Source organism: Trachypithecus francoisi, unplaced genomic scaffold (genome assembly GCF_009764315.1).
Source record: "Trachypithecus francoisi isolate TF-2019V2 unplaced genomic scaffold, Tfra_2.0 Lachesis_group15, whole genome shotgun sequence".
NCBI lineage: Eukaryota > Metazoa > Chordata > Mammalia > Primates > Cercopithecidae > Trachypithecus > Trachypithecus francoisi.
In genome coordinates this window covers 97,787,544-97,803,334 of record NW_022681460.1, presented here as the reverse complement: position 1 = coordinate 97,803,334, position 15,791 = coordinate 97,787,544, and the positions used below count along the sequence as shown (strand labels likewise).

Here is a 15,791-nt window from a genome sequence, read left to right as displayed (position 1 = left end):
TTTAAGGCCTGTGTTCTTGTATTACTCCATAGTGACTGCATTTGAGAAGACCTGCAGGTTTATGCTCTTGAGGTGTGCAGATGAAAGAAAATCCTGCTGAATGTAAATAGAAATATCTTTTTGCATGGGTAGGGACAGGTCCTTCCCCTACTTTCTAGGGTCAGCCTTTTCTGAAGTGCGTCCATGTGCCACCAGGGACATGGGAGATTCTTTTGGGTCCTTTGTAAGTGGGTATGCTATGAAAGTTAGGTATTGATCTTATGTGTGTCCACAAATTTATAAAATTAGCCATTCCAACCCATGACTCATGGATATTAGGCTTCAAATAAGGCTACATTGAAAGAAAACAGTTGAAGCTATTTAAAGTTGGCTTAGAAGCCGGGTGCAGTGGCTCACACCTGTAATCCCAACACCTTCGGAGGCTGATGTAGGAGGATTGCTTAAGGCCAGGAGTTTGAGGCTTGCACCACTGCACTGCAGCCTGGGTGACAAAGTGAGATCGTGTCTCTAAAAATAATAAAGTTGGCTTACAGCGGAATATTCAGGGGCCTGAATATTGTATAGGATGCTACATAAAGCACGTAACATAGCAGTTAAGAATCCAGGCTCTGGAGCCAGACTGTGAAGTTTCACGGGCCAGCTCTAACGCCCACTCACAGTGTGTGACTGTGGGTAAGTTAGATGAGTTACCTGTGTATCAGTTTTCTCATCTGGAAGATGGGAATGATGATAATCATACCAATCCCATAGAGTTGTTGCACGAATTAATATATGGAAAAGCCCTTGGGGACAGTTAGTTGTGCCTATTAAGTGGATGATGATCATAATGGTGGTGGTTGTAGTGGTGATAATGATGGTGTTGTTGACAGGAGGAAAATCGTGATGATAATATACACATGATTAAGGTGTTACAAAAATGCTCAATAACTCTTATGTTCAACAACTCTTATGTCCACGGGGGACATGGGAAATTCTTTTGGGCCTTTTGTAAGTGGGCATGTGATGAGAGTTAGGTATTGACCTTACATGTATCGACAGTTTATAAAATTAGCCACTCCAACCCCACGAGTTATGGATATTATGCTGAAAATAAGGCGAAGCATAGTAAGAGAAACAGCTATCATTTCAAATATAAGAAAGCCAGGCAGGTAGATTCCAGCCCTAGGTCAGAAGTGGTATAGAGAAGTTTCTCTTCTCCGGTCTGAACCCCATCTGCCAGAGGCAACACTCTCCTATTGGAGGCTGGGGTGGCATCTGAGCTGCCTCCCTAGCTCCCCTTTTCTGACATTGAACTAATCATCAGACCCAAACCTCCTTTGATGTATAAACAAGCAAATGTTTAACCAAAAGTTGGCAAATCAGTCGCGAGCCTGGCCAGGAACCTCCTCCAGGCAAATCCGCTTTCGGGAGGCCCTTTGGTGCCAGCTTGCTTATTGAGAGAAGAGCTCTCTTTCTGGCTAACTTGTAGCTCCATGATTGATGCGAGGAGATAATTAATATCTCATCTCCAATAGGGAAAGCAGATTGCATTTCTCTTTTGCTTTCCTTAAACCCAACCGATGCGTTCATGACTGTTTGCATGTTCACTTTATTTAATCCAATTATAGCAGCCACGTCAAAATAAAGTCTGGCAGTATGTAGGCACCCACACAAAACTGCACACGCATACCTCCCTGGGCCTCAGCCTGTGTTTTTAGGTCATCTTTAGAACTTTTCTTCCTTCCAAACAAAACACAAAGAAGTTAGACAAAAGACTACAGGGCAAGTACACTCCCAGTGTCATCTCTGAAAGGTAGAGTATGATTTTTATTTTCTTCTTTGCATTTTGTTATGTTCCAAGCCATCTATGAAGGCTATGCCTTCCTTTTATAATCAGAAAAAAAGGCAGTAAACAATGTTTTTAAAAATACATGAAATGTGGAAAACCAATTAGCCCTCAACAGACCTTTAGACTCTTCGCAGTGCAAGCTGATTCAGAGACGTGAGCCCTGTGAAGAATGTGAGCCACCAAGCACAGGTACTCCAGCCTCAGGACTCAGGCCACTGACTCGGCATTTCCACTTGAGCTTCTTTTTCTTCCCTCCTTGAATGTCAAACCTAAGTCAGCTTTCTCCACATAGGGCAGCAATAATAACTGGTACATGTGCCACTGATTGTCATAAGCACCTTACAGATATTCACTCTTTCTACAACGACCCCATGACGTAAGTGCGATCATTCTCATGCCCATTTTCCAGATTAAATAACACACAGCTTATAGGTGGCGACACAGACTTGAAGCCAAGCAGAGTGACTCCAAAGTCGGGGTTCTTTTTATTTTTCTTTTTGAGACAGAGTTTTGCTCCCTCACCCAGGCTGGAGTGCAATCTCAGCTCACTCCATCCTCCACCTCCAAGGTTCAAGCGATTCTCATGCCTCAGTCTCCCAAATAGCTGGGATTATAGGCGCATGCCACCATGCCTAGCTAATTTTTGTAGTTTCAGTAGAGGTGGGGTTTCACCATATTGTCCAGGCTGGTCTCAAACTCTTGAGCTCAAGTGATCCGCCTGCCTGGACCTCCCAAAGTGCTGGGATTACAGGCATTAGCCACACGCCCAGCCTGAAGTCAGGGTGCTTAACCACCATGTTGCACTGACTCCCTCAGGGTGCTGACTTTGGAGTTTCCCTCCATATCCAAGCCATGTGGACTTGTGGGTGGCATGTCCCTTCCACCAATTAGATCAAGTCAGCCACTATGAAGAGAGGTTGTGAAGCCGAGGACTTCCCTGTAGCTTCTTTTGTCAGCCACAGGGCCCTTGCACTTTCAATTTTCTGTCACTCATAAAGGCCTTCCGCATAACTCCTTAGAGGACTGATTCCTTCTCTTTGAGCTTGCATGCCACTTGCTCCTCAGTGAAGCCTTCCGCAATGATCTCCACTAATTAAGTCCCTGTCTCTTTATTTTCTACCATGACCCCCATATTTGTTCCTATATAACATGTAATTGTATATTTGTGTTTCATATTTCTCGATGTCTGCTTACTTATTAGAACCTTGTGGCTAGAGTGTGGAATGCAAAGCCTGACTACTATGGCTTGAATCCCCCTCCTTGCCACTCACCAGCTGTGTGGATCTTGGGAAATTTACTTAACCTTTCTGTGTCTCTGTTCCTTTATTTGTAAAATGAGCCCTCATGGGGCTGCAGTGAATTCTAAACAAAAGAATATATATTAAGGGCATAGAACAGAGCCTAGAATGTAGTATATGCTCAATAAATGGTAGCTGTTATTATTTCGGCTTTTTGTCTCACCTAAAAGAGAGAGAAGGGCAGGGGTGATGGCCATCTTATTTAGAACCGTTTTCTCAGTGCATAGAGCAGGGCCTGGAATATCAAAGGTGTTCTCTAGTGCTGCTAAAAGAATGAATTCTCCAAGCCTTCTTGATCTTCCAGCTACTGTAGGATAGAGAGGCATGACAGTTGACTCCAGTTCAGACCAAGAAGTGGCACAGCCTACCCTGGGCCTGAGAGAGATGGCTAGCAGGGGCCCTGTGGAACTACCAAACTTCAAAATCAGTGAGCTCAATCCTCGTGAGCTCATCCAGAGCTTGGACAGAATTAGAAGGAAGGCCAGGACACGTGTCACTTTCATGCCACAACCATAGCTATTGCACAACAAAAATGAGGGGCTTCTGTCCTTGGTGCTGAAATATCATTACTCTGCCAGACAAAAGGATTTCTTCTTAGCCGTGGAGGTGTCCTATGTACCCGTCTACCAAATCCCAGAAGAGAGAAGAGGACAGATAGAAATTCACCTTGATAAAGGAAAAAAACATAAAGCATCATAATGAACATCATGGAGCCCTTACTATGTGCTAAGCACTGTGCTAAGTGCTCCCTGTATACAAGCTCATTTGAATTATCACACCAGCTCTATGAATTAGGTATTATGATCACCATTTCCCCTGTGAGAAACCAAAGTGCCACATGATTAAAGTTGTCCAAGGTTAGTAGAATACACAAGACTTGGGCCAAGTAATCTGGCTCCAGGTCTCAAAATCTTGCCCCTGCATCCCAATAGAATAATATATAGCTGCGACTTTGTGCCAATAGAGAAAAATCTCAGGCAGGTAAACTGCCCATTCCTCAGAGCCTAGGAAGAGATGTGTGAGCCTGTTCACATAGCTGACTGATTTCATGCATTGTGGGTATGATTTATTCCGTGACTTTATTTTTTAACTAAAATCCTTAGGTTGTGCTTACGCTGAAAGAGTAATCTAGATTCAATAACAGATTACCAGACAGGAAAACAGAAAAAGGGAGATTTTTATTTTTTCTAGGCAGTAGTGTGACTTTGGATGTATCATTTGTACTTTCGGTCTCAGGGTTTTTTTTTTTTTTTTTTTTTTTTTAATTTGTAGCATTAGCTGTATTAGCTGCTTGCGAAGATTCCTTCTTACTCAAACATGCTGTAAACTGGAAGAGCAGAGTTATTCCTTCTAAAATTTCAAGTGGAACAACTTAATTTTGGAATAATTCCACACTTGATGAATATGCCAGGATTGTAGCCAGTGAATTAACTGAATTGAGAAACTTCTTTATCATCCACCTTTTCTGACACTATTTCCAAAAGCCATAGATGTCTTTTTTTAACTGCCTTCTCCCATGGGGGAGAATCAGGACTCCTTCCCACCCTCTGGTTAACTTTGATGGTCAGCTGAGTAGATTTGGTCCCTGGGATGTCCCAATAGGATGATATTTAGCTGTGACTTTCCCATGGTGTGCTAATAGGTAAAAATATCAGGAAGGTGAACTGCCCCTTCCTCAGAGCCTAGGAAGTAAAGCTGAATGTAAATGATTTTATATCTGACCTCAGGTAGAAGACAGATGTCTTCTAGAGGTCTGGCAGAAAGATTCTTCCAAAGCCAACAATAAGCCCTTTTCTTTTGATTCTCTCTCACTTCTGGGCATTGTCTCTTTCAAGCAGTAGAAAATCACAGATCTGTTGTTTTCTGTATTTTTGGTGGGACTATGGTGAATTGGGGCATCAAAGACGGCAGAGTTTAAGAGCTTGCAGTGGATCCAGCTAGACCTGCATTTAAATTCAAGACTTCTGGCTGTGTGACCTTGGGAAAGTTATGTAACTTTTCTGAGCTTCAATTTTCTTTTCTGTTGCATTGTGTTAGAAGGATCCGATACCTAGTTAATGAATGTCTGTGACTTCCTGATTGCCCAACAGGTCTGGCTGTTACCCTTCCCTTTGTTCACTTATTCAGTAAATATTTATTAAGCACCAGCTGTATGGTAGGCACCGATCTAAGCAGTATGGATACAGCAGTGAACAAAAATAGACAAAAATTTCTGCCGTCTTACATCTATTGAGTGGAAATGGACAACAGACTAAATAAATATCTTGTACATTGTGTTAAAAAGTGAAAAGTCCTGTGGAGAAATACAAAGCATGAAAGGAGGATGGAGGATGCCAGGCATGGGGGGAGGGATGGTTGAGTCGGTTCATTGCTTGGGTGAATAGCGCTTACTAAACACTTTGCAAGGCCCTCTGAGAAGCATCATCCATCACACTTTTGCAGCTGATTCAGGAGGCTGTCAAGACAGGTGTCAGGGGGCTCATCTTACAGATGAGGAAACTGGCATTCAGAGAGGTTAAGCCAGCCCCACACCTCATAGCCTGCGAATGCAGAGGCAGGATTAGTACCTAGATCACCCAGTGTCTGTTTGCTGTAGTGTCACCTGTTGCCCCAGGTAACCTACTCAATGGGAAATGAAGAGGAAGGGCGCATCACTGGGCACCTTTTGTATAGTGGGCTTATTGTTACATACCTGCACTCCATGCCTCAGGTGAGAGAGCCGTGCGCCCCTTGTTGGTGAGCCATATTTTATAAAAAGTCACCCAGGTGTTCACTGACTTACCTTGCCTTCCAATTTTACCTTTTCAAGTTACGGTAAAGAAAGGGAAGAAAAAATGCAAATCCCTGCCCAAACAGCTGATGCCTCTCCCCTGGTAGATAGTCAGTTGCTGGGCCTCTGCCACCATCTCCTAGTCCAAGACTAAGTCCCCGTTCACCCCTCTGACTCCAGAAACTTTTCTGAGTCCTCGGGAATTAGCTGTCTCTGTTTACTCTTAGTTAACCAAAGCATGCATTTGCAGCATATCAGTTTTTGAATGCAGTAAATACAGCAACCCATCTCCCAATCCCATGAATATTTCATTTTGGAGATGACTGCATAAATATTGTATTTGAATATTATGGTCTGGGACATCACATTAAAATTGCAAGACGATGCTATTATCCCATATAATGGAACATGAAATTAAAAACCTGGTGCATGGAAAGAAAAATTTTGCTAGTCCTCTCACCTGTATTTCTTGTCTCTCTCTCTCTCTCTCACTCTCACAGCTAGTCTGGTAACCATGTAAGGTTGAATACAAATTATCTAAAATTGAAAGTTTCAAGCATGGTTAAGTGCACCGACTGGACATTTTTGTATAATTAGCACTAGCCAGAGTCAAGGCAGGGTTTTATTTTCCTAAACTCAGGGACTTCCTTTAATGGCCCAGTGAGCGCTCGGTTACATTTCAGTGGGTTAATATTGTGAGTATTATGAAAAATCTTAGCTAAGTTCCTCCCCAATAAGAACATGACTTTGCTAATGAGCTTGGATTATCTGTCTTCCGTTGTCTCTCTGACTCCTATAGGGATTTAACTTTACAACCCAGACCTAGCCCAACTTTGTAATTTACCGAGGGGGAAACTGAGACTCAGAGAGGACTCCTCTCCAGCAAGAACATGGCTTTGCTAATAAGCTGAGATTTTGTATGTGGAAAGATGTGTTAGAGAAAGAGCGAGACCCGTGACATTGGACACCTGGGTATTTTGGTTGGTTCTGCCCTTATGTTGAGTCCTCTGTGTGTCCTTAGAAAAGTTGCCAGTCTTCTCCAGGCTCCCATGTATCCATATGAGATGTATTGCTTGCCCCACACCCTTCTCCTGAGTATAACAAAGTGACTTACAGAATGTCAAAGCTGGAGAGTACCTTGGGAATTACCTAACCCAGTATCATTATGACTGAACCGGTGGCTTGTGGACTGGATTCATCCTAGAGAAATGTTTTATTTAACCAGAGACACTTTTTTATTTTAAAGGAATGGAAGTGCATTTCAGAATGTGCGTCCTTCACTGCTCCGCTAATTTCATCGGAACTCCTTGTATTTTCATACCCAGGCTGCTTCACACACTTCTGTTATCTGTCTGACCCCCCTATAGGGATCTAACTTGACAACCCAGATCTACACCAACTTTGTATTTTACCAAGGAACAAACTGAAACTCAGGACTCCTTAACATTTTGAGGTCACCCAGCTGGTGACAGGTAAAGCCACACTGCCCCATAGATGAAAGGCACGTTTCAGCCAAATTAAGTGTGTTCCCTGCCAGCATCATCGTCATCGCCGTTTCATTACACTGTCATCCATTTTGTGATGACTTAGATGTATTATGCCATTATCTTCCGTAGTAGCCAATGTCTAGAGGTAGGTTTTCTGCTCCTGCAGAAAAGAAAGTGCTAAGAATGTAGGTTTACTAATGAGGTTTCAAGTAATTCCCTTGAGTAGATGTCAGTGGATTTGTGGGAAGCCCAGTGAGGGGGGAATTCTTTCTGGAATTCAGCTTGACTAACAAGGCAGGACCATCTTCAGCTTCCAAACCCTGAAGTCTCCTCATCGCAGTAGACTCTTCTTGAGCAGCTGACCTACACCGTCCCAGGACCTGGACGGGAGGCACAAAGTCTGGAGCCAAGGTGTGTTGTAGTGAGAACCAAGGCTGTCTGCGAGGAGACAGGTAACTCCTGTCTGAAGACAGAGTAATGAGGTCTGTTGTAGAAATGCAGACAGCTCTAGAACTCTAAGCAGACTGGCTTAGTGGAAGAGGCATTTTTGTGCCACAGCCCTGGCTACCTGCCCTGTCTCAAGCCTGAGAACCTCCCCACACATCATGGTTGTGACGAAGTTGAAATCATTGAGGCATGTATTAGGAGTTTTTTAAACGCAAGTGAGGAATCTCATCTCAAAAATGCCTTTAAATACATTACACACAAGTCTGGGAGAGGGTCAGGCACAGTGAGATCCAGAATCTCAAGTGAACCCATCAAGCCCTTGGCACTGTGTCTTTCTGTCTCCTGTTTCTAGTTTGCTCCATTGTCAGACAACCTATATATTCATGGTGATGAGATGGCTACCAGCAGCCCTAGGCTCACATCCTCTGTGCCAGAAATCTCATAGAAAAGCCCCTCCTTCTCAGTAACTCCAGCAACAATCCAAGACTTAGTCTCAGACCCAGCTTGCATTGATGGCCCATCCCTGAACTGATTTATGGAGGCCAGACAGTTGGGATGCTCTGATTCATCCTGAGTCATGTTCCCACCCCTGGTGCTAGGTGGGGGGATACAAACCGAAGTAAACTGAGAGTTAAGGATGAGTCCAAAGTCAAGCAAAATGTGGTTCCCAGAGAAATCATAAATGGATGCTGAGCAGGCAAAAACAAGGCGTGGAGCACCAACACCTGCTGCAGCATGGATGAACCTGGAAAACATTATGCCAAGCAAAAGATGCAGACACAAAAGGCCATATATTGTATGACTGCCTTTATATGAAATATCTAGAATTGGTAAATCCATAGAGGCAGGAGACAGACTGATGGTTACCAGGGGCTAGCATGAATGGAGAGTGGCTGCATAATGTGTATGGGGTTTTCTTGTGGGGGCTGATGAAATGTTTTGAAGCTAGGCAGGGGTGACAGTTGGACAACATTGTTAATGAACTAATTCCACTAAACTGTACACCTTAAAATGCTTAATTTTAAATCACTGCTGTCATAACAGGGCCCCTGGTCCCCCTCCAGTCTGCATGGAGCCTTCATGGAGTAGGCACTTGGTGCTGCCTGTAGCAATCCACACAGTGCCTTTATGGAAAATAGAAAAGGCAGGTCTTCATCAAGACACTTAGATCCCATTGATCATAAAATCATTTCTTGGTCTTTTGTTATTTTACATTGTGTGGATGTCAGCTTTATTAAAAACATATGACCTTCTCAGTCTGTCATCTGCCCAGGGCAATCTCCCAATTAAGCCAAACTGGTCTGCTCCTCAGGCCGCTGATTAGTCTGTTTTCTGTCTAGAATGTCCATTTTCTCTCCTCCCTGCAGCCCTCCCAGCCTGACTCAGGCCCTGCCTGATCCGTGACGCCATCCCTGACCACCAACCAAGTCCACAGCATGTTGGCTTTTCAGCCTTGCTCTAGTCCCCATTTTTCCAGAAGTTCCTCAAAACTCATTTAACCTATGGTTACATGTGCCTGTATCACATTTGCCCAGTCAGACTGTGAATTCCTACAAGATAAAGCCTGTTGTTTATAGTGTTTCCTGTCTTCCACTGTACCCACCACAAGGCTGGGTGTGTGGTAGGTGCTAGACATGCGTTTGCTTATTGATGGATTGAGTATCTGTCCATTCTGCGAATACTCACTAAGCATTTACTGTGTGCCAGGCACATAGTGATAAGCAAAAACAAGAACCACCCTAGCTACCTGAAACTTACAGTTTACTGGAAAGGGTAGACAGTAATCACAGAATCACAGAAATGTGCTATGGCAAGTTGCTGAGTTCATACACATGTAAAACAGGGTTAATAAAAGTACTGTCTCTGGGGTTTTCATGAAAGTTAAAGTAGATAATCCACATAAAGCCCTTGGAATGATAATGCTCATATGTTTTCATTGCCATGGTGATGGTGGTAGTGATAATGGGGATGAAGATGGTGGTGATACTGAAATTGGTGATGATGGTTGTGATGGTGGTGATGATGACGATGATGGTGATGACAGTGGTGATAATGAAAATGGTGATGATGGTAGTAATGACGATGGTGGTAGTGACAGTGATGATAATGAAAATGGAGATGATGGTAATGGCAATGATGGTGGAAGAAATCACAGGGTTGTAAGACTGTAAGGACTGCGAGAGTAACTTTTGGTCTGCAGTCTGATCAATGAATTGAAGTTCACCCGGGGAAGATTGAGGGGGAGAAGAAGAGGACGATCATTCCCAGCACACACAGAATCCATGACCAGAAGGCATGTGTGTAAGGAAGCTGTGGTGGTGTGGAGAAGCATTCATACAATAGAGTTATTTCTAAGGGCTTGAAAAATCCAGAGTCCTGGTCATGTGTAAGGGCCAGCAGGCTCAAGAGCAGAAAGATCCCTGAGTTCAACTCTAGACTGTAAGCTCCCATCTAAATAACTGGCTTCTTAGGTGCAGAGATCATCCTTACTTCTCCTTGACCCCCACCGTGAGCCAGCACACCACCTGGCACATAATATGTGAAAATGGTGATAGTGGTGGTGATGATGAAGAGGGAGATGATGATGATGGTGGCGGTAACAGTGATGATAATGAAAATGGTGATGATGGTAATGGTAATGATGGTTACGTGTGGAATGAATGCTAATTGCTAATGGACTGAGCGTTTGGGCCAAAAGGCTTGGTTCTAGTGCTGTCCACCCTCCCAACATACCCACGTCACCAGCTGTGGGACCTGAACAGCTTTAGTTTCTGCATCTACAAAATAGGGAATGCCAACTCTGCCCAGCCTGCCTTGCAAAATTGCAAACAAGATGATTATATGTATATAGTTCCTAAAGTAGGAGTTATTAATCTAGGGTTCATGGGAAAAATTCAGGGGCGGTTCATGACTCTGGATGAGAAGAAAATGGTATCATTTTTAGTGAAATTTCAACTGAAATCCAGCTAAATGTAGGTAACAAATCACAGCAGTGTTAGCAGTAACTGACTCAGTCACCAGTAGGAATCATCTATTTTCCTATCACATTATAGTTGGTACAGATACCTCTAAATATCATTTATGCTCACCACTACTTCAAAGTTACAGGAGGTAGGCCGGGCGTGGTGGCTCACACCTGTAATCCCAGCACTTTGGGAGGCCGAGGTGGGCGGATCACCTGAGGTCAGGAGTTCAAGACCAGCCTGGCCAACATGGTGAAATCCCATCTCTACTAAAAAGACAAAAAAAAAAAAAAATTAGCTGGGTGAGGTGGTGCGTGCCTGTAATCCCAGCTACTCGGAAGGCTGAGGCAGGAGAATCACTCGAACCCAGGAAGTGGAGGTTGCGGTGAGCAAAGATCACCGCACTGCACTCCAACCTGAGCTACAGAGTGAGACCCTGTCTCAAAAAAAAAAAAAAAAAGGCTGGGCGCGGTGGCTCAAGCCTGTAATCCCAGCACTTTGGGAGGCCGAGACAGGCGGATCACGAGGTCAGGAGATCGAGACCATCCTGGCTAACACGGTGAAACCCCGTCTCTACTAAAAAATACAAAAAACTAGCCGGGCGCGGTGGCGGGCGCCTGTAGTCCCAGCTACTCAGGAGGCTGAGGCAGGAGAATGGCGTAAACCCAGGAGGCGGAGCTTGCAGTGAGCTGAGATCTGGCCACTGCACTCCAGCCTGGGTGACAGAGCGAAACTCCGTCTCAAAAAAAAAAAAAAAAAAAAATATATATATATATATACAATCATACATTCAGTGTTTTAAAATGTATTTTGTAATCCAGGCCCCATGCAGTAGCTCACACCTATAGTCCCAGCACTTTGAGAGGCCAAGGTGGGAGGATCACTTGAGGCCAGGAGTTTGACGCCAGCCTAAGCAACATCGTGTGACCCCGTCTCTACAAAAAATTTAAGCAACAGCCAGACATGGTGGTGCACGCCTGTAATCCCAGTGCTTTGGGGACCTGAAGCCAGAAGTTCGAGACCAGTCTAGACAACATAGTGAGATCCCATCTCTACAAAAATAACTTTCAAAATCAGTCCTATCTACTCAGGAGCCTGAGGCAGGAGGGTCACGTGAGCCCAGGAGTTCCAGGCTGCGGGGAGCTAGGATCACACCGGTGCTCTCCAGCCTAGGCAACAGAACATGACCCTGTCTCAAAAAATAAAAATTAAAAAAATGTTGTAATCCTGTATATAATGTATGAGTCAAGAAGCACAGGCATTACCATATATCAGAACTTTGGTGGGTTTTTATTATTCACTGTTTCATAACTCTGTATATTTTATTGTATGCTTCAAAGAGCACTGTTCTGAGATAAGGATCCATAGTCTGCATTCACTAAACTGCCAAGGCCTCTATGGCATAAGGAGATTATTGCCAAAGTTCTCTAGAGAAGGAGTAGCTGTAGCAGATCATCATTGTCATCTGACTGTGCTGGGTAAATCCCCTGGGCTCTCTAAGCCTCAGTGCCCTCACATGGAAATTGGGGGTCAAATAGTACCTGCCTCATAGGGAGAAATACAGTGACGTGCCTCACTTGTGGGGATCAAGTGATAAACTCCACGCAGAGCCCTGGCTCAGTACCTGACACACAGCAGGCACTCCATAAATGCCGTCATCGCTATGATTGTGCTGTTTTGTTTGGACTCTGGCTGGAGTTCTGTCTTTCAGGACACCTCTGGGCTAAGGGCAGCTTTCTGTCTCCCAGGTTCATTCGGAAGCAGGGCCTGGATCGGCTCTTCCTGGAGTGCGACGCTCACATGTGGCGCCTGGGAGATCGGCGGATCCCAGAGGGCATCGCCGTGGATGGTGGCTCGGACTGGTTCCTGCTGAACCGGAAGTTTGTAGAGTATGTGACCTTCTCCACAGACGATCTGGTGACCAAGATGAAGCAGTTCTACTCCTACACCCTGCTTCCTGCCGAGGTCAGTATCTGGGAAAAAATTCCCAAGAAAGGTAGGGGCTTGTTCTAGCCTTTGTGGCAAAGCAGATGCTGAATTTTTGGCAAAGAGATTCTGGGTCCACCTACATTGTCTTCTACACATCCAGACATCCTTGCTGTCTTAGCAGGGTCCCTGATCTCCCTCCAGTCTGCACAGAGGCTGCGTGGAGTAGACACATGGTGCCACCACCAGCAGTCCACACATTCTTTGTGCAAAATAGAAAAGGCAGCTCTTCTTCAAGATACTTGGCTTTCATTGGTCATAAAAATCACATGATATACAGATTTTGTTAGAACAAGAATTTTACTGCTATTTTCCAGAAAACTGTTATTTAAAAAATCCTTCTGATATATCCACAATGCTGACGGCACCCGTAAAATGTATGTAGCACGTAACGTGCACAACTGTATATGCTGACCCTTTCAGGACATACCCACATCGACTTTTCTTTTTTTTTGTTTGAGACAGTCTCCCTCTGTCACCCAGGCTGGGTGCAATGGCTCAATCTCTGCTCACTGCAACCTCCACCTCCCAGGTTCAAGCAGATCTGCTGCCTCAGCCTCCCGAGTAGCTGGGATTACAGGTGCCCACCACCACACCCAGCTAATGTTTGTATATTTAGTAGAGACAGGGTTTTGCCATGTGGGCCAGGCTGGTCTTGAACTCCTGGCCTCAAGTGATCCTCTGCCTCAGCCTCCCAAAGTGCTGGTATTGCAGGCATGAGCCACTATGCCTGGCCCCCACATCAACTTTTGACACATACTTCACACTGACCGATGGTGCGATGACCACCTTTTTACACCAAGCATCCCTTTTCTCATGTTGAATATTGCCCTATCATTCCCTGAAGAAAAGGGTGTTGGTTTCATGAGTCATACTCCATTAATCCAGAGTATTCTAAAACAGCTCCAGCCGCATCTAGAAGTGAGGAGGGGATCCAGTTCTGAAGGATTGCCACTGACATTCCCATATCTGCCTGCTGGTCAGAGCTGGGCTGAGGGATTCCAGATTCATCTTCCTGACCTCCAAGTTGATTGCATCCTCATTTCCAATCCAGCTTGAGAAAAGTGCAGAGTTGCTTCCATTTCTGTTGCATCTATGGCATTTCTCATGAATGGTCCCTTGTTCCTTCCTTGGACCACGTAGGCTATGTGTGTTTCTGCAGGCCAGACACCCAGCACATCTCTTGCCTGTGTCTGGGGCAGTGCCAAGCTCCGGGGAGGGCTGACTGTGTCCCCGTCACCCAGAGGGATGATGAGCTTGTCATCACTGGGCCAGGTTTTACTATTCTGCACACATGTTAAGTAATCAGCTTTTAATCCTATTTCAGCAAAAATCACCTCTTCTCTCAATTCTGATAACTTCCTCATCCATTATCTTGCAGGGAATTTCTGTATCATTATGAAAGGACACAGGGCAGTTGGTGACTGGGTACTTTTTCCCCACTGCCTGATGGAGAGTGTATGCCTCCCTGGGCTTGAAGGCAATTCGAGCTTAAAATCCAGGTTCATGGGCATGTCATTTACCGTCACAGGAAGGTCAGCAGGGGGTGGTGGGTGGAGCCTCATTTACCCACCCATCCATTTAGAAGAGATTGTTTGGGAGTTTGGCTAGTTTTAGTCAAGACACCACCTCAATCCTGGTGACCAAAGCTTCGTGTGTGCTTCCTCTGCCCCTCCCTGGACCCAGCACACACAAGCACATGTACTCCAGGGTCTCTGTTCAATCCCACCTCCTGCATCTCTGCCTTCCCTCTGTTCTCCCAGACCATTTCAAGAGGACTAGTTTAGAAGAAATCAGAAGGCTGTACCCATCAACTTGTAAGAGGCAGACACAGATTCACCAACAGCTTCCCTTAGGGAGAGAGAACAGGGAGGAAATACATTCACCTGGGACTGTGATAAAACAGTGTTGAAATATTATAAAAATTTCTCTCTCGGTCTCTGGCAATCTCGCAAGTACTCCAGTGATTGTTTCTTCTCTAGTTTTTCTTTTCAGATCCAACATGGCCTCTTAGATCCCTTAAAAAGGTTGGCCAAGAGTCTTGGTGTTAGGGAGAATATATGGCACCTGGTTCAGTACCATGGACAGCAAGCAGCGCCATCTACTCCCTTCCCTATGTTACACAGTCCTGCAATGCAGGAAGCCCTGGGTCTATTGCAACTGTCAACTTGGTCTCCCTACCCCAGGGGTGAAATTGCAGATCACCAGTCTTTGTTATCAGACTTGAATCCCTTTGAAATCAAAGGGATTCAAGGCTAATCACAGTCTGTTGGACAGAGCATCCACCTGCACTCTAAGTTGGACCACAGGGGCAGCTGACCTCAAACGCATGCAGAGAACATAAGAGTCCCTTGACTGTCGGGTAGTTGTGTTATGCATTTTTGCATCGCTATGAAGGAATATCTGAGGCTTGGTAATTTATAAAGAAAAGTTTATTTGGCTTGTGGTTCTGCAAGCTGTACAGGAAGCAGCCCAGCTTCTTTAAAACAACCAGTTCTTACATGAACTCAGAGCAAGAGTTCACCCTTTCCCACCCCAGTCCCTTTGTGGGAGGCTGGGAGAGGTCTCAAGCTAGGCCCCTCTCTCCCCTGCAGTCCTTCTTCCATACGGTCCTGGAGAACAGCCCCCACTGCGACACCATGGTGGACAACAACCTGCGCATCACCAACTGGAATCGCAAGCTGGGCTGCAAGTGCCAGTACAAGCACATCGTGGACTGGTGCGGCTGCTCCCCCAACGACTTCAAGCCACAGGACTTCCACCGCTTCCAGGTGAGACTTTCTCACGGCCTGCCAGCCTCCTAAGTGATGCCTTTCCAACAAGCCTCTGCAGAAATCCAAGGCCAGACCTGCAGGTCATCTTATCACGTGGTGGCCAAACCTGGCTGTTGATAAACATTAGCTATTGTTGATGCTGTTACTGTTATTTAACTGCAGGTCAGGGCTGTTCTAACCACGTTGACTCATTAACCCAAAAGCAAATGACCTTTCATATTATTATTCCATTTTAGGG

The 15,791-nt window shown here is 45.0% G+C and overlaps 1 protein-coding gene across 2 annotated transcripts in view; it reads left to right on the top strand.

Moving 5' to 3' along the window:
* The window catches only part of XYLT1 (xylosyltransferase 1), a 375,752-nt gene that overhangs the window by 323,751 nt on the left and 36,210 nt on the right, over positions 1-15,791 (top strand). For both annotated transcript variants that reach the window (XM_033235622.1, XM_033235621.1), the window contains 2 exons: positions 12,542-12,758; positions 15,374-15,550. In XM_033235622.1, the coding sequence (XP_033091513.1) occupies positions 12,542-12,758; positions 15,374-15,550 (394 nt within the window). The remainder of the gene's footprint in view (positions 1-12,541; positions 12,759-15,373; positions 15,551-15,791) is intronic.